A 21,997-nucleotide genomic window follows, 5' to 3' on the forward strand; every position below is an offset into this window, starting at 1 on the left:
TTTGTTGTCCAACCACTCCTCTGGAGGGAAACACTCCTGGGAAGGGTAACATTGCTGTTGGATGTCTCCCATTTCTACACAATTTGACTGATAGTTGACTAGTGGAGACAAATAATTTTGTTAATAGTTTTTAACCCTTTCCATCCTGCTGAACATCAGCATCTCTTCTTCTAAGGTCTTCAGAAATCTCCTTTGTTGGAGCCATGACACACTTCCACAAACCTGTGTTTGGAAGCTCAGACTTTGGCAGTGAAGACTGAGATTTTTTTTCTTTAAATAAATCAGACTCACAGCTGATCATCATCACACTGATTGAAACACCTGACTCTAATTTTGTCCTTCAAATGAATTGATAATCCCAGAGGTTCACATTATTTTGCCTCACACAAATATATAACATTGGGTCATTTTTTTAACTTGTGTCTCTTCCCAAGTTTAAGGACTTCGGTGTAAATCTGATCAGTTTAGATAATATTTATAGAGCAAATATCGAAGGGTTCGCAAACATTCTATACAGCACTCTATATAAATGATGTGATGCGGCTTCGTTAAAACAAGTTTGGGTGATCACAGAGAGCAGGACGGGAGGCTCTGTAGTTTGTACATCAAATATAACTAGTTTACTACAAGTTAGGTCTTATTCTCTGATTTTTTTTCATTTCTATCAGAACTAACACCACTGAGCTAATTAATAATGAGGGAACATGTCACCTAGTGCAGTGGTGTGGCTCACTGATATGTTTTTAATAGTTTTTGGATAACAATCTAGGAATAAGATATATCAGGCTTTGATACACACACAGGACTTGTTAGTAGATCAGTTCATTGTTGATTTGGATTTAAACATGAAGAGAAATGTAGAAAATCAGTAGAATGATCCCTTAAACAAAAAACTTCAGTCAAGCAATAGTAGTTCTAGGCTTTGAATACCAGTTACATTAACCACTGAGAAGAGGTCAAATGTCATTGACCAGGACACAGTGGACGACCAGAGAATGATCAAAGAAGACATTAATATCTGACTTGTTGACACCTAGGTAGGTTGCATTCACTCAGGAAGACCATGGTATAAAACACACCGTTCTGGAATTAGCTAAGATGAAGTTAGTAAACCTGTTTAGTGTATTTACCAGTTTGTCACTGAGTTCAATAATTCACTGTCATCAATCATGTCTTCTTATGAAAGTTGGATAATAACCAGGCAGGGAGTTCCGGTCCTCTGAAATGATGCCAACACGGAAGTAACTTAAAACTGCATTCTATAAAAAGGCCACCAGGGGGCGACCGTTTTGGTGTCAAAAGGACTTCCGTCTCTATACAAGTCAATGGAGAATTCACCAACTTCTCACTTGATTTTTAACCTCAGTAAACGTTTTCAAAATGTGTTTATGGTCTCAATCGCTAGTTTAAAGCCTTCTTCAATGCAGTATGATGTTCATTTGGGACATTTTGGCCTCCCTGATTTTATATGTGACGATAAAGCAGGGTATGCATTAGGGCGTGGCTACGTGGTGATTGACAGGTTGATTGGTTCACAGGTTCAGGAGGGCGCCTCATGCTCCTCCTGATGCCCATATAAGTAGAATCAATGTTTTTATTTTTCCCTGCATGCACCTGAAATGTTCAAGATGGCGCTGCTCAGATCCGATACTATTGGCCTCCGAGCAGCAGTCCACAAACCAATGGGTGACGTCACGGATGTTACGTCCATTTCTTATATACAGTCTATGATAATAACAGACAAACATTTTACAGTCTGACCTCTGATCAGCAGAGTGACGTCCATGTTTGAAGTGAATCGGTTTAGTCATAGACCAGTCACTCTTCATGGACACACAGCTGGGTTCAGGAGAATCTGGTCTCTGCTGATGGATCCTGATGGAAACAGAGAAGAGATAAAACAAGTGTAACTACAGTGTTGATCCTGAAGATTGTGTGTTTTGTTGGACAACAGTTACGATACATTTTGTTTTGTATAAATTCAGATGCTTCATGTGTTTGCTGTGTGTTTGGTTATTATCAGGAGTATCTAGAAAGTGACACGTTTAAAAACATATAACAGGCGTCTGGTTCAGACCAGGATGTCAGCTGGACCATTTTAGAATGCAGAAACATATGAATGTTGTTGATCTCAGCATATATCAGAATGAACACTGTATACAGAAACATTAACAGAATAGGCTCTGTAGTTTGTACATCAAATATAACTAGTTTACTACAAGGTTGGTCTTATTCTCTGAGTTTTGTTTCATTTCTATCAGAACTAACACCACTGAGCTAATTAATAATGAGGGAATATGTCACCTAGTGCAGTGGTGTGGCTCACTGATATGTTTTTAATAGTTTTTGGATAACAATCTAGGAATAAGATATATCAGGCTTTGATACACACACAGGACTTGTTAGTAGATCAGTTCATTGTTGATTTGGATTTAAATATGAAGAGAAATGTAGAAAATCAGTAGAATGATCCCTTAAACAAAAAACTTCAGTCAAGCAATAGTAGTTCTAGGCTTTGAATACCAGTTACATTAACCACTGAGAAGAGGTCAAATATCATTGACCAGGACACAGTGGACGACCAGAGAATGATCAAAGAAGACATTAATATCTGACTTGTTGACACCTAGGTAGGTTGCATTCACTCAGGAAGACCATGGTATAAAACACACCGTTCTGGAATTAGCTAAGATGAAGTTAGTAAACCTGTTTAGTGTATTTACCAGTTTGTCACTGAGTTCAATAATTCACTGTCATCAATCATGTCTTCTTATGAAAGTTGGATAATAACCAGGCAGGGAGTTCCGGTCCTCTGAAATGATGCCAACACGGAAGTAACTTAAAACTGCATTCTATAAAAAGGCCACCAGGGGGCGACCGTTTTGGTGTCAAAAGGACTTCCGTCTCTATACAAGTCAATGGAGAATTCACCAACTTCTCACTTTATTTCTAACCTCAGTAAACATTTTCAAAATGTGTTTATGGTCTCAATCGCTAGTTTAAAGCCTTCTTCAATGCAGTATGATGTTCATTTGGGACATTTTGGCCTCCCTGATTTTATATGTGACGATAAAGCAGGGTATGCATTAGGGCGTGGCTACGTCGTGATTGACAAATTGATTGGTTCACAACACCTCAGGAGGGCGCCTCATGCTCCTCCTGATGCCCATATAAGTAGAATCAATGTTTTTATTTTTCCCAGCATGCACCTGAAATGTTCAAGATGGCGCTGCTCAGATCCGATACTATTGGCCTCCAAGCAGCAGCCCACAAACCAATGGGTGACGTCACGGATGTTACGTCCATTTCTTATATACAGTCTATGATAATAACAGACAAACATTTTACAGTCTGACCTCTGATCAGCAGACTGATGTCCATGTTTGAAGTGAATCGGTTTAGTCATAGACCAGTCACTCTTCATGGACACACAGCTGGGTTCAGGAGAATCTGGTCTCTGCTGATGGATCCTGATGGAAACAGAGAAGAAATAGAAAGTGTAACTACAGTGTTGATCCTGAATATTGTGTGTTTTGTTGGACGACAGCTACGATACATTTTGTTTTGTATAAATTCAGATGCTTCATGTGTTTGCTGTGTGTTTGGTTATTATCAGGAGTATCTAGAAAGTGACACGTTTAAAAACATATAACAGGCGTCTGGTTCAGACCAGGATGTCTGCTGGACCATTTTAGAATGCAGAAACATATGAATGTTGTTGATCTCAGCATATATCAGAATGAACACTGTATACAGAAACATTAACAGAATAGGCTCTGTAGTTTGTACATCAAATATAACTAGTTTACTACAAGGTTGGTCTTATTCTCTGAGTTTTGTCTCATGTCTATCAGAACTAACAACACTGGGCTCATTAAATTAACTCTGAAATGTGGAACCACAGTGACATCAGTGAGCAGAAACCTGCAGTCAGACAATCAGTCAGAACTATCATATCAACCTTAAAACATACTGAGATCTGATGATGTGGTGCTGTAGTTCATGTTTTTAACCCTACAGAGAAAGAATGAGAAGTGGTTCATGACTTCATGACAAAGACTTCAACATTTTCTGAGGTGTGATGAAACTAACAGAAACAAAGATTTTACATTCTTACCTCTGATCAGCAGATTTATGTTCATCACTGAACTTCTTCAATTTAAATATCGACCACAGATTCTTGACAGACGGCCGGCTGAGTTCATCAGAGTCTGGTCTGTGCTGCTTCTTTGTCCTTCAACACAACACACACAGAGCTTTGAGTGTGAATAATGATGGTGGAGTGATGTGAGTGGAGAACAGTGATGGACAGTTAGAGATCCTCATCTCACCTCTGAGCTTTGGTCTGGCTGTCATGTTCCCCACACAGAGAGCTTTTAGAGGGAGGGACTCCCTCCTCTCTGTCCTCACACTGATCCATAGCAGAGAAACACCTTCACACAAACACAACAACATGCTGATTCATTACAACCAGCTGCACATCACACACACACACACACACACTGCTGTCTCTCACACTGTCATTATTTATTCTACCACCAGATGGCGCCATAGTTAGTCATTACTGGAAGATTTCCACTGTGGACACATGTTGAAGAAACTGCATTAACTAGATTCCTTTTCATACAGTTGTATTTTTGTCCACTACAGAGCTCATATGCAGCAAGTTATAGTTCACTTGTGTTTAAAAACTGATGACATGCATATATGTTCATCCAGCTGTGTGTCAGAAAGAAGAAAATACTCACCAGGTGAATTCAGATCCAGATGTGGTCACAGTGGTTCTACCTTCACCTGTAGAGGAAACACAGAGAGAAGCTGCAGAGTCTTAATGAGAGATCTTCTTTATTTCCATCTGTACAATAAATCAACTCTGATCCTGATCCACTTCTAAGACATCTGGAAGTCTTATTGATAAGTAAATACAGTTTAGTAATGACAAGAAACAATGCAAACTTGAAACAATGTAGAAATAGATATGTTTGGTTTAAATAGTCCAATAAGTGCTTAAAGAACAACATTTTTTAGAGTTATAACGTCTTAATTTTGCTCTTAATGATGCATTTGACTGTGCACTTTTTTTTCAGGGGGTGCCGGACCCCACTAGAGGGTCAGATTGAGGTCCACCCAGTCTCTCAAAATTCTGTGGGAAACACTGAACTATTATTGTATTTTTTAAAACACTTGCAGGTTGTTGAATGTCAAGTTCTCATTAGGAGCTGAGCGCCCCTAAAATTCTGATCGTAGAATCGCCCCTGTTGCCAAGACTCTCTGTGAGGACATGAAACAATCTGACAGATTTCACTGGAAACTCATGTTCATCTGTCCACAAACTAATGTCACTGTTGTCTGTCTGATGGAAACAGAACCCCAAAGAACTGAACACACACTGAAGAAATGTCTTTCATTGTTTTCACATCAACAGTTCACACTATATTATTAAAAATAAGGCTGTAACTTACTATGATAGGGTTAGGATTATGTGTCAAATGACATCATCAAAATGCTTTGATTTGATTGGCTCAGAAAATCTAATTATTTTACTTTGATTTCAGGACATAGATGGTTGTTTATCATCAGGCTTTAGGACACATTTATCATATTTCCTCCTCCTCCTCTTTGGATCCTTCCAGCTGCTAAACAAACAGCTTGTCTTTGTCTAAAAACAGTCCCGACTATACATGTTACACTCAGGGCCATGATGGCTTTCAAATGATCATTTACTGACTCATCAATGAAAAGATGATTTCAACAGTATTTAATATACTGTTGTGTGTCTTGTAGTATCTTCTGTAATATCCACAGGATGTTAGTGTGAATCTGTGGTGCTGGTCTATACAGGATTTAGACAGATACTCCTTAACCTCAGCATTCATGAAGGACTCAAGTTTTCAACCAACAGCAGCTCTTTAGAGGTTCACCTGCAAAATGTCACTGAAATGAACACAAAACGATGGTGTGCTGCATCGCTCACTGCTGTCAGATCAAATATATATATATACAGTATACTAATATGATATATTTCTGATTGACTGTCACATCGCTGTCCCTTCAGGGTTTTAGAGGAGCTCAGAGAACCGTTTTAGACACATGTCATTACAGGAAAAAACATCTGGATTTACAGCTGAAATTCTCAAAATGCTTTGATATGATAATCACTTTGTTTCTTTAATTTAAGGATGTAAATGGTTGTTTATCATCAGGCTTTTTTTGTGGATTTAACACATATTGTCCACATCCTGGTTATGAGTATTTTCCAGCTAGTTTATTAAGTATCTACCAGCAGTTTCAGTTAATGATAGGACAGTGTGCCTTTAGTCTCCTCTCAGTATCAGCTGTTTTACTGCAGGGAGCGATAAACAGCAGCATATTTCCTCCTCCTCCTCTTTGGTGCCTTCCAGCTGCTAAACAACCAGCTCGACTTTGTGTAAAAACAGTTGGCTTTCAAACAATCATTTACTGAATACACATGAAGACTCTGATAAATAACTATCTCTGTAGATACAAGTTATCAGTTATATTTATGATATTTTACTAATCTTATCCTGCCATGTTTCAGCCCTTTTACCCAGTGTTTAAAGATAAAGGTGCTTTATTTGTCACATATACAGTCAGTAGTACAGTGAGATTAAGTCTCTGCATTAAGATCAGTGAGTAGCCACTGTGCACCAACTGTGGACCAACTATCATTTTATTTAGCTTTATTTTTCTATTTCTTATTGACTGTAAAGTCACTGCAGTAATCAACAAACACATGAGTCTGATCTATTGAAGCACACGGTTCATGTTCATATTCATGTAAATCTTCATTGAGCTAGAAGCCAGAGCTCCATATTATGATCCTCTGTATACTTACATAAAATAAACATAAAATAATCTTATTATACAATGAACAGACCATCACAAAGTCTCAACATGAACCACAGAATTAATCAAACATTTGAAGAGGTTGAATTTTGGCTTCTGTAGTTTAGTTCATTTCCTCAGTACTGTCAACCAATGATCATAAGTCATCAGTATAACTTCCATCTGTACTGTTATCAGATCATTTTAACAGCTGCTGACACAAACATGATGAAACTGTTGGTCACGTTACCTTTAGATGCTGAAAATCATCTGAATCAAGCTGATGAGTGAAGGTGAAATGAATCAGCAGCTTCAAGCAGGAAACCAACCAGAAGAAGAACAAACATGGAACTGACAGCAGGAGCTTTTTAAGGTCTCAACTCTCTGTATTCATCTTTAACCTGAAGTCTTCTTTAAGGGAATCTGAACACAGAACAGCAGCTCTGAACTCTGGAACGAAAAACCCGGAACAAAAGTCAAACATTAACAGACAATATAAATCTTTATCAGCTGGATCATAAAGTCTGATTGTTTGCCAAAGTTTGGTCTCTGTGATATGTGCAAAACAGGACAAATAAATAGTTCTTTGTGTCTTCATCATCATGATTCATTATTATAACGTGTGTGTCCTCATAGACACTGTAGACAAACATTAAACTCTATTTAAGCAGGAAAACCTCATTGAAATGAAAAAGCTCTTTTTAAGAGAGTCCTGGCTCAGAGTGGCAGCAACACAGATGATTACAGACAAACATAAAACAAGTATGTCTCAAAAATACATCACAATAATAGAGTGAAAACACTGCAGTACAGTCATATCAAATATTGCATCTTGAAGAAAACCAGCAACTGTCTGGATAAACACGAGTGAAATAAAATGAATGAATGTGCTGCCTGTATAATAAATACTGTTCATAATAAATACTATACTATATATTGTAAATACTGTGAGCGTGCAGTACACTCTACAGCTGCAATGAGTAGTTGATTTGATTAGTTGCAACTACTTATTAAGATTCATTTTTATTATGAAGCTTTTCTGGTTTCTTATTCTGACAGTAAACTGAATATTTTTGGGTTGGCTAAAAAAATACATGAGATCAGCTGTGTTTGAGCCATTGTACTTTGATTTATATTATATTAAGGTATTGTTTGATTAATTACCTTGATGGATGTAAGAGTCCTCCCCTAATTATTTTTGATATTATTTATGCACATGTGTGGTTGAAGGTCTCCCCCTGCTGTCCATACTAAGTATTGCATCTGTGGTAAAGAGGTGAGCGTGACGGATACTGTGTGTAACAGGTGTGGAAGTGGTATGACCCAATAGCAGCACAGAACCAGGGAGCAGTTTTAAAAGAACTTTATTATAGTCCACAAGGTAACTGAACAGGTATCAAACAGGATGTGTAGGGGGACAGGCTGGGCTCAGGGTCACTGAAGACAGTTACAGCAGGTAAGACAATGCCAGTAGCACTCACGGACATGAGGTTGACCAAGCTGGAGTTTTCTGGGCTCTCCTGACAGGACCGAAGCCGGAGGACAGGAACAGCCACAGGTAAACAGGAACAGGCGATACTCAAAGTCAGGAACAGAAGGTTGGTGTGTTCACCAGGGAAAACACGAGGAGAGGAGGTCAAAAGCAAGCAGGGTCGAAACCAGGGAATCAGTCCGTGAATCAGTGCTGGAAGGTCTGGCATGTAGATGAAGCAAATGCAAATGACGATCTGGCCAAGAGTGAGTGGACAACAGGAGTAAATATACTGGCTTGATACTGATGAGCTGCAGCTGAGTGAACAGGTGAACAGAGTTAACTGATGGTAAAATAAAATAACAAATAAAAAGTCCAAATTCTCTGATTCAGCTTCTTAAATATGAATATTTTTACATCAGCTGTGTTTGAGCCATTTTACTTTATTATGATTGATGGATGTAAGAGTATTCACCTAATTATTTTGATATTATTTATGCATATGTGTGGTTGAAGGACTCCCCCTGCTGTCCATTAATAAGTATTGCATCTGTGGTAAAGAAGTGGGATTGATAGATCGAATGAATGACAGGTGGGTTGAACTCATGATGAGAAGAGGAGATCTGTGATGAAAATAAATGGATGTGATGCAACATAACAGAGATGATTGTGATTGTTTGAAACAAAGCGTGGTGAGTCAGAAACCACTGACAGAGACAAGTGTCTGTAATTCTTGAAAATACACAGAGAAGACACTACAAGCTGAAACTCTGATCAACCAAACAACTAATCAATTAATGGAGAAAATAATAAGAATAATCATTAGTTTCACCCTGACATAATACAGTGCTGAGTGCATAAATACAGGACAGAGTTAAAGACGTAAAATGAAAAAATATGACAAGAAATAGACAGTACTCAACAAAACCCTACAATAAGAACATAGACATAAAAACAGTAGTAGAGTATAAAAATCACCATGGTAATCAAAAAAATATCATATTAATGCCAGTTACTGCTGCTTGGGTCAGTCATTCATATAAATAAATATTAATAATAGCTGTAAATAGGTTAAAGAGGTTTCAAAATAAACATAGATAAATAATGTAGTAGTATATACAGTAAACACACACAGGTAACAGTGAGGGTGTGATGTGTGAAGGTTTATACAGCAGAGGTAAAGGTAGCGTATGTAGTGGAGCTTCATCTTGCAGAGATGTGTATATATGTTTTTATCTTTAAATATCAGAGTGAAGTGTGTGTGGTAGATGGAGTGGAGTTGGTGTAGGTGGAGTTATTGTCTTCACCAGCAGAGGGGGCAGGTTGTTATTTAACCATAGACTGTATATAAAATGGACGTAACATCCGTGACGTCACCCATTGGTTTGTGGACTGCTGCTTGGAAGCGAATAGTTTCGGATCTGAGCAGCGCCATCTTGAACATTTCCGGTGCATGCTGGGAAAAATAAAAACACGGATTCTACTTATATGGGCATCAGGAGGAGCATGAGGCGCCCTCCTGAACCTGTGAACCAATCAACCTGTCAATCACCACGTAGCCACGCCCTAATGCATACCCTGCTTTATCGTCACATATAAAATCAGGGAGGCCAAAATGTCCCAAATGAACATCATACTGCATTGAAGAAGGCTTTAAACTAGCGATTGAGACCATAAACACATTTTGAAAACGTTTACTGAGGTTAGAAATCAAGTGAGAAGTTGGTGAATTCTCCATTGACTTGTATAGAGACGGAAGTCCTTTTGACACCAAAACGGTCGCCCCCTGGTGGCCTTTTGATAGAATGCAGTTTGAAGTTACTTCCGCGTTGGCCTCACTTCAGCGGACTGGAACTCCCCACCTGTATTTAACCCTCACATACTGTTCATATTTGGGCATTTCTCAGTTTCCCCTCATTGTTAGTCTCTATACATAATTTTGGAACTACAAATCATTGATGTGTACCTCATCAGCCATTCATAAATCAGTGATTAATTCTTAATGAGGCTTTCAGAGAGCAGAGAGAGTGTAATCTTTAGGTTTTATGCTTTTTTCAATGAATGATGAATAAACAGTATTTTTGAATGGTGGTTTCAGAATTTTTGAAAATCAGTATGTAAGGGTTTAGGTATGATTATATATGACTGTGGGTGAGTGAGCACTGTATATGTTAGCATGCTAATAGGGTTACTAACACTGGCAGGTACAACTGATGAATGGGGCCCAATCACAATTAAAGTGGTCACCTTGTTTGTTTGATATTTCTTTGAGTCTTTATGTGATGTGTTCAGATCGGAGCTGAAGCCACCAACAGTCTGTTTTTACAGCACAATTTACTCATTATTCATTTTATACTGACTGAGTTGTATTTTAGTGTCAGTTGTGTTAATAGTTGACATTGATGGTAACAGCTTGTCTTTTTCCCAGTTTTGGGTTGAATGGAGGGTTTTTATCATCAGTGTTTAACAGAATCTTGCAGGTTTTTGGTGAAAGGTTCATTGTTTGAGTTGATTATTGGAGGTGGTTGGTAGGTTGATTTTACCCTTCAGACAGTATGTCAGCTGTGAGTATTACAGGAAGCTGTTATCACTGTTATCACACCTCTGTTTAAGGACTTCATATGTATCAGTGAGCCGTGTTCAAATAAATGTTTGATGTGTAAAATAACTTTGTTCCATATATTATTCCATAAATATGGGGCAGCTAGACCTCTCTGAACAAAGAATATCAATTCAACTGACGTTTCACAAAATTCTCAAACCTATTTACTTGATTATTTGCATTTACACACATAAAATTCATTCTGTCGTACATTTTGCAATTAGAGAAATACACAAGTAGAAGTAGTATAACATTACACATCGATTAAGGCAAGGAAAAAAAATGCTGATTATCTAAATAACAAAACTCTGAATAAGTAGTAAATTAATATTTGTACTCAAGTGTAAAGCAGCCAAAGCTGCCCAACAAACATGGATAATATTTACATCACCTGCAGAGGCAAGATAAACTAAAGGAAAGCAGTCCATACATGTTATTATATACATACATGTCAGACACATGACATCACATAGAAACATACGTTGATGTTAATGATTGAACACAAACTGAGCTGATGTCAAACAGACTGGGATGTCTGGTGGACATTTTCAGAAAAAACTTCACTTTAAGATTCTGATAAAATGGAATAACTAACAGCCACTAACAGCTGCTAGATGCTGCTCCAAGAAAACTTTACTGAAGTGAATATCAGAGTCAACACAGTTTTTACACATCAATTCAGTCCAGAGGAGATCATTTCACTACTTCTAATAGAAACTATATTCTGACATTAAAGCACAGTCAGTGATCCAAATGAAACCAGAGTGAAACCTCGTCCACCATCAACATTTAAACACAGGAAGCTGCTGTCACTTCCTGTTTCTATTGTTCACTGGTGAACAGAGTGAACAGTGATTTCAGCAGCTGTCTTCAGTCAGCAATGTGACTGTTTGTCTCCACAGGAGGAGACTCTCCCTCAGGCAGAGGACACACATACACTGAGGAATCAAAAGACACAAACCCCAACCCAGCATACAGAGGTTCAGTGAATGTGGTGTTGAAGGTGTGGAGGTGGATCAGTGTGTCAGAGGAGACTCTGTAGAAGGACAGAGTGCCAGTAGGACAGTCCACATACACTGCTACTCTGTTAGAGACAGAGGAGGAGGGGGGGGGAGGGGGAGGAGATGGAGATGTGTGTTTCTATCTTATTATGACGGAGAGAGTAAACATCTTCATCAGAGCAGATCAGACTCCAGGACTGATCGTTCCATCCAAACACACAGTCTTTACTGTTTCCTTTCCTGTTGATTCCTCTGTAACTCACTGATATACGAACCCTTCCTCTCCACTCGACCTCCCAGTAACAGCGACCAGTCAGACCATTACTACACAGCAGCTGAGCCCAGTGGTCAAATCTGTCTGGATGATCAGGATATGACTGATCCTTCTCCACAGATGTCACCTTCCTGTTGTTATCAGACAGTTTGAGGTAATAGTTTACTGTGTTTGTGTCCAGTGTGAGTTCACAGAAATCTGATGAAGAGAAGAAGAAACAACACAGCAGCAGTTTATCATCTGACACACCTGATGGATTTATTCTCTGTTTAACTTCTGATCTGTTGTTCATTTCTATAAAGTTTCATGATGACACATTTTGTCAGTAATGTTTTAATGAATAAATACCACAAAGACCAACTTTTTATTTAAAGAGAAACGGACTGTGTGCTGTTTAGTTGTCATGAATCAAATTCAATCCACACTTACACTTCTTCAGACCAGGTTTTAACCTGTGCTCTCCACCATGGTCCACCCTGGAGGAAGAAACACAGTCACAATGATTTTCTATCCAACATGAGTCCTAACTGCTGTTCAACATGAAGCAGTGTTCCTCAGTTTGTCAGAGTGACACAGAAACAGGCTGAAACTCATCTGTCTCAACTGTCTGCTGGATTCTTTCACTGAAATCTGAGAGGAAAAGACCTGAAGAAGAAGATGTGATGAACAAATATGTCCTCCCACATGATAAATCACTATATTAAATATTGATCTCTGCATGTTGTCCTGAGGATAGAGCCAGTCATCACTTCAATATCAAAAGGAGACAAAAGGAGCATTTCTAAGTTGTTGCCACTGAGGACCAACTCCAGTTCTATATTAGTTCCTTTTCCAAGGATGTGTAGCAGCATAGAAATGTGTTTAATTATTCTATGCACTGTGTTGCTGAAATTAATTGAGCGTTGCTCATAGCCAATCACTGGAGGCGGGCTGAGTGTAAAAGTGGCAGTCCCCCCGCCCTTCTCTGACCCCCGATGCATCACTTCTGTGACTAATGCTAGTGCGGTCACAGGTAACTGCCGGTACCTGTGTGGGTTTCTCTCTCCCTCCCTCGTGTGTGTGTGTTGGACTCTGTATAAAAAGGTATGTAGCCTTTAATGTAGCCTGCAAAAGCTTTTTTTTTTGTGATCAAGTTTTTAGTATTTATATATTTGTCATTTACAGGAGGGGAATCTACTCATATTAATACGCTATAGGCTTACAGCAAAGGGGTCATCAATGATGAATGGCAGCTCAGCAGTGGAAAACAACAGACAAAACCAGAAAGAGGAATCAACACTTCAGAAGAGCATGGACAGCTCCACACCAAGTCACACATGCAGTTCAATTTGATACACCTCACATGGATTTAGACTGAGCTTCCTGCACTGCTGTTATGTTCCCTTGGGAAACATATAATTGCATGAATTATATAAATTCTATATAAAAATGTACATATCTTCTAGGGGTGGAACGGTTCACGAAACCCACGGTTCGGTTCATATCACGGTTTTGAGTTTGGTTCGGTTTATGTTGTTCTTTTCTGGGTGGGGGGGCTTCTCATTTCTCATATTTTTAGGCTGGATGACGTCATCAAGGCAAGAGCGCAATAAAGATTAATAAAAAAATCCTTAGTAGTTTAACACTAACCAACAGTCATTTATCAAGGAAACTTTTAAATGAATGCCTCAGATGAATTAACATTATTTTACACACACTGATTAGGTCTGGGATTCCCACCTGACCATAACTGAAGGAGGAAAAGATCATAACAGTATAAAGAGCTGTCACATGAAGACCATCGTGCATGCTGCATAATACATTCATTAGTTTGCTGAATTACTAGAAATGTCCCGTGCTACTTTTTTATGGGTTAGGGTTAACCCTGGGTCAGTTATTCTTCTAAATATGCGCATTGATTTATTTACAGCTGCTGCTCGTCTCCTGTTCAAAAGGACCAGTTTGCCTCACAATGCTAAAATACAACAAGCCAACTCTAAAATAAAACTTGTAACTACAGGCTACATTATGAAGCCTATTTCAATAATCACATTGCAGGATACAAGAGAAAAACACAGAAGGAAACTGTTTTACTGATGCTGCTCAAATCCGCCTGTGGCACGTGGAATAATACTAATAATGATAATGATAATAATACTAATAATACTAATAATAATAATAATAATAATGATACACACGTCAATATAAAATGGGATAATTTATTGTAACCGATCAACCACCGTGCTAATAATAAAAGGTTATAGATATTTACTTCGTAGAGATATTTTGGGTCCACACATGTTTGTGTATCCTACCATTTGTGTTTTTGTGTAGTTTGGCTGCTTTGCTTTAATCAACCTGCATCTGGAGATGGTGAGTCTCTCTCAGGTTAGCAGCTGCCAGTAGGGCTGGGCAATTAATAGAAAAAATAATCAAACCGACATTTAGAAACTCCAATCGACTTAATCTTGCTCATATCAATTAATGGTGGTGTTCACTGTTGTCTTGACAGTAAAGGTTGCATATCTTTAAGGAATTTGATCACTTCTCCAGTGATCATTTGAACCCAAACCATGATCTTTACATAGTTCTAATCAAGTAAACTAGTTATTAACCACAGCGTCACACCTTAAAACATCATTATTTTCATTCCCTAAAGATCCTCATGTGTGAGGGCAGCAGTGTAAAATATAAAACAAATGAAACTGAAAATACATAATCGTTCATCAATCGTTATCGAGGTTAAAAGTTCAATTAATTGTCATTTTGATATCTGCCATAATCGCCCAGCACTAGCTGCCAGTGTTCGTACTGTTGGAAACAGAGCAAAAGCCTTCATCCTTCATCTTCATAGGTCCCACGTATAATAATATAACGCCTACACGTCGTGTCAAATGGTGAAAAAAAAAACTTCACTGGGTTACTGGCACATTGCGCGTGTCATGAACCGAACAAACCCGAACCGTGACAAGCATACCGAACGGGACAGATTTTTTTTAATGAACCGTTCCATCCCTAATATCTTCTGTCAACAATTCACTCACATCATATAATCTTCAAACTGTTACGTCCATACCTGAGAGTTTCCAGTCTCCAGTGTGGATCCTCTAGTCCGGCAGCCAGCAGCTTCTCTCCTGAGTCTCCTGGATGATTGTATCTCAGGTCCAGCTCTCTCAGATGGGAGGGGTTGGAGCTCAGAGCTGAGGCCAGAGAAGCACAGCCTTCCTCTGTGATCAGACATCCTGACAGACTGGAATTCAGAAAATGTTGGTGATACTTTTGAATTACATTCACATCATAAAAGATAAAGTAGTTAACAAAAAGATTCTGACCTGAGACTTTCCAGTGTACAGTGTGGATTCTCCAGTCCACCAGAAAGCTGTTTCACTCCTGAATCCTGCAGGTTGTTGTTACTCAGGTCCAGCTCTCTCAGATGGGAGGGGTTGGAGCTCAGAGCTGAGGCCAGAGAAGCACAGCCTTCCTCTGTGATCAGACATCCTGACAGACTGGAATTATAAAAAGATTGATATCACAGTGTTTTTAATCATGAAAGTACCAGAATCTTGCAGAGGTGCAGAAAAATGAACATTTATCTGAATGTAAAACAGAAACTATCAACTGTTTGTATTGTCAGAATCAGCTTTATTGTCATTGTTCAGGGCAATGAAATTATATATGATGTATCCTGACTTGAGACTTTCCAGTCCACAGTGTGGACTCTCCAGTCCAGCAGAAAGCTGCTTCACTCCTGAATCCTTCAGGTTGTTGTTCCTCAGGTCCAGATCTCTCAGACTAGAGGACTGGGAGCTGAGAACTGAGGACAGAGCTGCACAGCGTTCCTCTGAGATCAGACATCCTGAAAGACTGGAAATATAAAAAGGGTGATAACACAATGTTTTTAATCATATAAATAACCAAATCCTACAGATGTGCAGAATAATTTACATTTGTCTGAATGTAAAACAGCAACTGTCAACTATATAAAATGTATAAACACTCAAAATCAGCTTAATTGTCATTGTTTAAGACAAAATCGTAGATGATGTATCCTGACCTGAGGGTTTCCAGTGTACAGTGTGGACTCTCCAGTCCAGCAGAAAGCTGCTTCACTCCTGAATCCTGCAGGTTGTTGTTACTCAGGTCCAGATCTCTCAGACTAGAGGACTGGGAGCTGAGAACTGAGGACAGAGCTGCACAGCTTCTCTCTGAGAGGTTGCAGCTACTCAGCCTGAAGAAAGGATTAGTAAAAAAACACAAAATGTTTAATTTATCGTATTAAAAATTGAATGTATTCATAAATTGTTCATATATCCAGAGTTTCATCCACTCACAAAACTTTATTTGAAGCTTTGATCACTGGCAGCAGCCTCAGAAGAGCCTCCTCTGAAGCAGAGTATTTCTTCAGGTCAAACACGTCCAGATCTTCTTCTGATGACAGTAAGATGAAGACCAGAGCTGACCACTGAGCAGGAGACAGTTTAACTGTGGAGAGACTTCCTGATCTCAGGTACTGTTGGATCTCCTCCACTAGAGAACGATCATTCAGTTCATTCAGACAGTGGAACAGATTGATGCTTCTCTCTGCAGACACATTCTCACTGATCTTCTTCTTGATGTACTCGACTGTTTCCTGATTGGTCTGTGAGGTACTTCCTGTCTGTATCAGCAGACCTCGTAGGAGAGTCTGATTGGTCTGCAGTGAAAGACCCAGGAGGAAGCGGAGGAACAAGTCCAGGGTTCCATTTGAACTCTTTAAGGCCTCGTCCACAGCTCTCTGGTAGAGATGTTTTGGTTTAGGATTTTCTTTAAAGACTTTAGACCACCGGGATGTTGTTTGTTCTTCTGCCAGCAGATTGACTCCAGACTTGATGAATGTCAGATGGACATGAAGAGCAGCCAGAAACTCCTGAAGGCTCAGATGGATGAAGCAGAACACCTTGTCCTGGTACAGCCCTCTCTCCTCTTTAAAGACCTGTGTGAACACTCCTGAGCACACTGAGGCTGCTGTGATATCGATGCCACACTCTGTCAGGTCTGATTCATAGAAGATCAGGTTGCCTTTCTGCAGCTGTTCAAAAGCCAGTTTTCCCAGAGACTCAATCATCTTCCTGCTCTCTGGACTCCAGTGTGGATCTGTCTCAGCTCCTCCATCATACTTGACCTTCTTCAGTTTTGACTGAAGCACCAGGAAGTGGATGTACATCTCAGTCAGGGTCTTGGGCAGCTCTCCTCCCTTTCTGCTTTTCAACACATCCTCCAGAACTGTAGCAGTGATCCAGCAGAAGACTGGGATGTGGCACATGATGTGGAGGCTTCGTGATGTCTTGATGTGGGAGATGATGGTTCTGGCTTGCTCCTCATCTCTGAATCTCTTCCTGAAGTACTCCTCCTTCTGTGGGTCAGTGAACCCTCTGACCTCTGTCACCATGTCGACATAGCAAGGAGGGATCTGATTGGCTGCTGCAGGTCGTGTGGTTATCCAGAGGCGAGCAGAGGGAAGCAGTTTCCCCCTGATGAGGTTTGTCAACAGCACATCCACTGAAGTGGACTCTGTAACATCAGTCAGGTTCTTATTGTTGTGGAAGTCCAGAGGAAGTCGACACTCATCCAGACCGTCAAAGATGAACACAACCTGGAACTCTTCAAACCTGCAGATTCCTGCTTCTTTAGTTTCAGTAAAGAAGTGATGAACAAGTTCCACCAAGCTGTACTTTTTCTCTTTCAGCACATTCAGCTCTCTGAAAGTGAATGGAAATGTGAAGTGTATGTCCTGGTTGGCTTTGTCTTCAGCCCAGTCCAGAGTGAACTTCTGTGTTAAGACTGTTTTCCCAATGCCAGCCACTCCCTTTGTCATCACTGTTCTGATTGGTTCATCTCTTCCAGGTGAGGCTTTAAATATGTCTTCTTGTCTGATTGTTGTTTCTGGTCTGTCTGGTTTCCTGGATGCTGTTTCAATCTGTCTGACCTCATGTTCATCATTGACCTCTGCAGTCCCTCCCTCTGTGATGTAAAGCGGTGTGTAGATCTGATTCAGAAGGGTTGGGTTTCCTGCTTTAGCGATCCCCTCAAACAGACACTGGAACTTCTTCTGTAGGTTAGACTTGAGTTTATATCGACACTTTTCAGCTGGAGTTCCTGAATGAACAAACAACAAATGAAATCAATCAGATGATTCTACAGTAAATTGGTAGAATGTAAACATTAAAATGCAGATGTTTATATCTTCCTCCACTATGAAATCTATTCATCTCATCAGTTGATGACAAACAGTTTCTGACTGTTTTCAGCTCAGAAGAATTCATAGATCTGATGCAGATGTGTGCATCATATTAACAGCAGAGTTTGAAATATAAACCTCTCCCATGTTGCCTCCATTTCCTCTCCATCATGTTAAATCTGTTAAAATCCTCTTACTGCTCTGCAGACGCTCAGCCAGCTCCTCCTGCTTCATTCTCCTCAGGAAGTGCAGTGTGATCTTCAGAAATGCCTCTCTGCTGCTCCTCCTCCTCTGCTCTTCCTCCTCACCGTCCAACACCTCATCCTCACTCTGACTCTCTAAGCATTCTGGGTCATCTGGACTCACAAGCTTCTGCATTTTCTTCAGCTCGTTCTTCACAAACCTGCTGATGTTCTCCTCCAGCAGCTGGAACAGAATCAAATGTTAATGTAACTGGTAGAAGTCAACATCAGATCATCAGTGACAGACTGAAAAGCTGCTGGTCTACCGAGTGCAGCATGGAGACTGTTAGGACCAGAATGGTAGTTTAGTATTTAGTCTGTGGCTGTTGTAGTTAGCAGTAGTAGCTGTGCTTTACATTTACACACCATAAATATGGAGTCCAGCTGTGTTTGATGCTGCTGGACAGACTGACCACTGAGAACCTCTGAGCTCTGCTGATGAACTCTGTGAAGAAAAGATGAAGTCTCAGAATAAATAATGACACTCCGTGTTAAAGGTGTTGTGTTCTATCACAGTGGATCCAGGTAAAACACTCGGCTGTTCTGTCTGACCTCTGATCATTTGTCTCTGACTTTGTACCTCTGTTTAAAAACTGTTATATACGTAAAGTTTGTGGTTTCTAAAAAAGTGTTTGTAGGAGTGTGTGTGTGTTTGTATTAATAAGGTAATTGTGTGTAAAAACGGTTTTAGTCAATCAAACTTCTTCTTATGAGAGTTGGATAATAACAGACAAACATTTTTTTATTCTGACCTCTGATCAGCAGACTGATGTCCATGTTTGAACTCAATAAATCGACCCATAGACCGGTCACTCTTCATGGACACACAGCTGGGTTCAGGAGAATCTGGTCTCTGCTGATGGATCCTGATGGAAACAGAGAAGAGATAAAACAAGTGTAACAACAGTGTTGATCCTGAAGATTGTGTGTTTTGTTGGAAGACAGCTACGACACATCAGGTGTTTGTCCATAAACCTGCAGTAAGAAACTGATCCTATCAGCTACAACAAACTGACATTGTTACCATGGCTAACTAGCTTAGAGAGCACTGAAAACAACCTGCATTTGGTTTGAGTGACAGCTGTCATCTAGTGTAACATTTAATTGAATTAAAATATAGTTTGAGGTTTCAGAAAACATACTTTTCTTCCTTTCAACGTTATGCAATTACATTCCATTTAACTTTTTCCCATGTTCATAACATGAGAGCACTGTGCTGTTTTCTTAGCTGCTGTAGTCATTGTGAGTCAGAGCAGATCTGTTGTCCCTTCAAACAGAATCTCTGGGGGGTTTTAGTTCCAGTTGATAAAATGTGACGGAATAAAATCTAAAAATTAAACTTAATTAGTTTTAAATGTATAGATATTTAAGTCGAAATAGGCTTCTGGTCCAATTTGTGAAAGTGAAAGTTTCCTCAAGTGAAGGTCCAGAACATCTTAATGTCCATATTATTTCTCAGTATAAGCATCAGCATCTGTGTGTTGTGGATAGACTGTAGACTGTCAAATAAATACAGTAGAATTCATTCATTAGTATTTACACTGAACTTGTGGGATTCAAACAAATAATAAAGTCTCAACTTAAGAATAAAACAAGATCAATTCATTTTCTTTTCTTATATCAAAGAAAGATGGCATTTCAAAATAAAGTGCATTACAGAAAGCTTTTGATTGTGCTTCTTAGATGAAGTGCTTAGTTTTAGAAAAATGAAAAATAATCCTTTTTTACTTTTAAATGTAACTTAAACTTAGACCATAAACTTAATTTCACATCTACTAACTTTATAACTCCATGTGCATGCATGGTTCTGATTGGCTGATTAGCATCACATGAGAAGATTCGCTATGCACAGTGGTCTGTGAGTTTCCGAGGGCCATTGTGGACTGCAGTCTGCCTATTAGTGACCCCTGGTATAGATGATGGATGGATGATGAGAGCTGTGAATGTGTCACATGATTGTGAGGTTTGTATGTTCGTACAGTCTCTCAAAGCAGAATCCAACTGTTTGCGGGTTTTAACTCTGGGTTTGATATTGTACTGAGATCTGCAAATGTGACATTAATTAATAAAAAAGAGTCAATAGTGAAGAATCAATGACGTGATCACAACAAAGACATCACACCTCTTCTCAGGAGAAATGGAGAGAAACAGATAAAACATTTTATATTCTGACCTCTGATCAGCAGACTGATGTTGGTGTTTGAAGAGAATAGGTGCATCCATAGAGTCGTCACTCTTCATGGACACACAGCTGGGTTCTGGTCCAGGTCCAGCAAAGTCCGGTCTGGGCAGCTCTGGGCTTCAACACAACACACACAGAGCTTTGAGTGTGAATAATGATGGTGGAGTGATGTGAGTGGAGAACAGTGATGGACAGTTAGAGATCCTCATCTCACCTCTGAGCTTTGGTCTGACTGTCATGTTCCCCACACAGAGAGCTTTTAGAGGGAGGGACTCCCTCCTCTCTGTCCTCACTCTGATCCATAGCAGAGAAACACCTTCACACAAACACAACAACATGCTCATTCATTACAACCAGCTGCACGTCACACAGACACACTGCTGTCTATCACACTGTCATTCTTTATTCTACCACCAGATGGCGCCACAGTTAGTCATTACTGTAAGATTTCCACTGTGGATACATGTTGAAGAAACTGCATTACCTAGATTCCTTTCATACAGTTGCATTTTTGTCCACTACAGAGCTCATATGCAGCAAGTTATAGTTCACTTGTGTTTAAAAACTGATGACATGCATATATGTTCATCCAGCTGTGTGTCAGAAAGAATAAAATACTCACCAGGTGAATTCAGATTCACATGTGGTCACAGAGTGGTTCTACCTTCACCTGTAGAGGAAACACAGAGAGAAGCTGCAGCTGATTCTCCTTCATCAGTCCTTCATCATCAATCTGAGGACGCTGTCACACTCTCATAACTTCACAGTCAAAGTCCAAAATATGATATATTTCTGATTGACTGTCACATCGCTGTCTCTTCAGGGTTTTAGAGGAGCTCAGAGGACAGTGTTTGACACTAGCCAATACCGGAGCAAACATTTGGATTTATAGCTGAAATTCCCAAAATGTTTTGATGTGATTGGCTCAGAAAATAATTTTACTTTAATTTCAGGATGTAGATGTGGTTTATCATCATGCTCTTTGGTGGAGTTGAGATCACATATTATCCATATCCTGGTTATAAGTTTTTTTTCATTAAGAGAATATGATGATGTTTACATGGAACAAGTAACTTGACTTTAACAGCAGACTGGGCATCTGACACTAGTATAAAATATTTCCTCCTCTTTGGTGTCTTCCAGCTGCTAAACAACCAGCTTGTCTTTATCTAAAAACACTCCT

General features: G+C 39.5%; 1 protein-coding gene across 1 annotated transcript in view; it reads right to left on the minus strand.

Annotated features, from left to right (window-relative positions):
- Positions 1-3,962: 3,962 nt before the first annotated feature.
- The window catches only part of LOC133997995 (NACHT, LRR and PYD domains-containing protein 12-like), a 53,904-nt gene continuing 35,869 nt past the window's right edge, over positions 3,963-21,997 (minus strand). Inside the window, exons 12-17 of the mRNA XM_062437734.1 lie at positions 15,506-15,679; positions 15,250-15,423; positions 8,249-8,424; positions 4,749-4,794; positions 4,118-4,234; positions 3,963-4,014 (exon numbers count right to left, since the gene is read on the minus strand). Coding sequence (XP_062293718.1) covers positions 3,963-4,014; positions 4,118-4,234; positions 4,749-4,794; positions 8,249-8,424; positions 15,250-15,423; positions 15,506-15,679 — 739 coding nt within the window. The remainder of the gene's footprint in view (positions 4,015-4,117; positions 4,235-4,748; positions 4,795-8,248; positions 8,425-15,249; positions 15,424-15,505; positions 15,680-21,997) is intronic.

The sequence above is a fragment of the Scomber scombrus genome, chromosome 17, assembly GCF_963691925.1.
Source record: "Scomber scombrus chromosome 17, fScoSco1.1, whole genome shotgun sequence".
Taxonomy (NCBI): domain Eukaryota; kingdom Metazoa; phylum Chordata; class Actinopteri; order Scombriformes; family Scombridae; genus Scomber; species Scomber scombrus.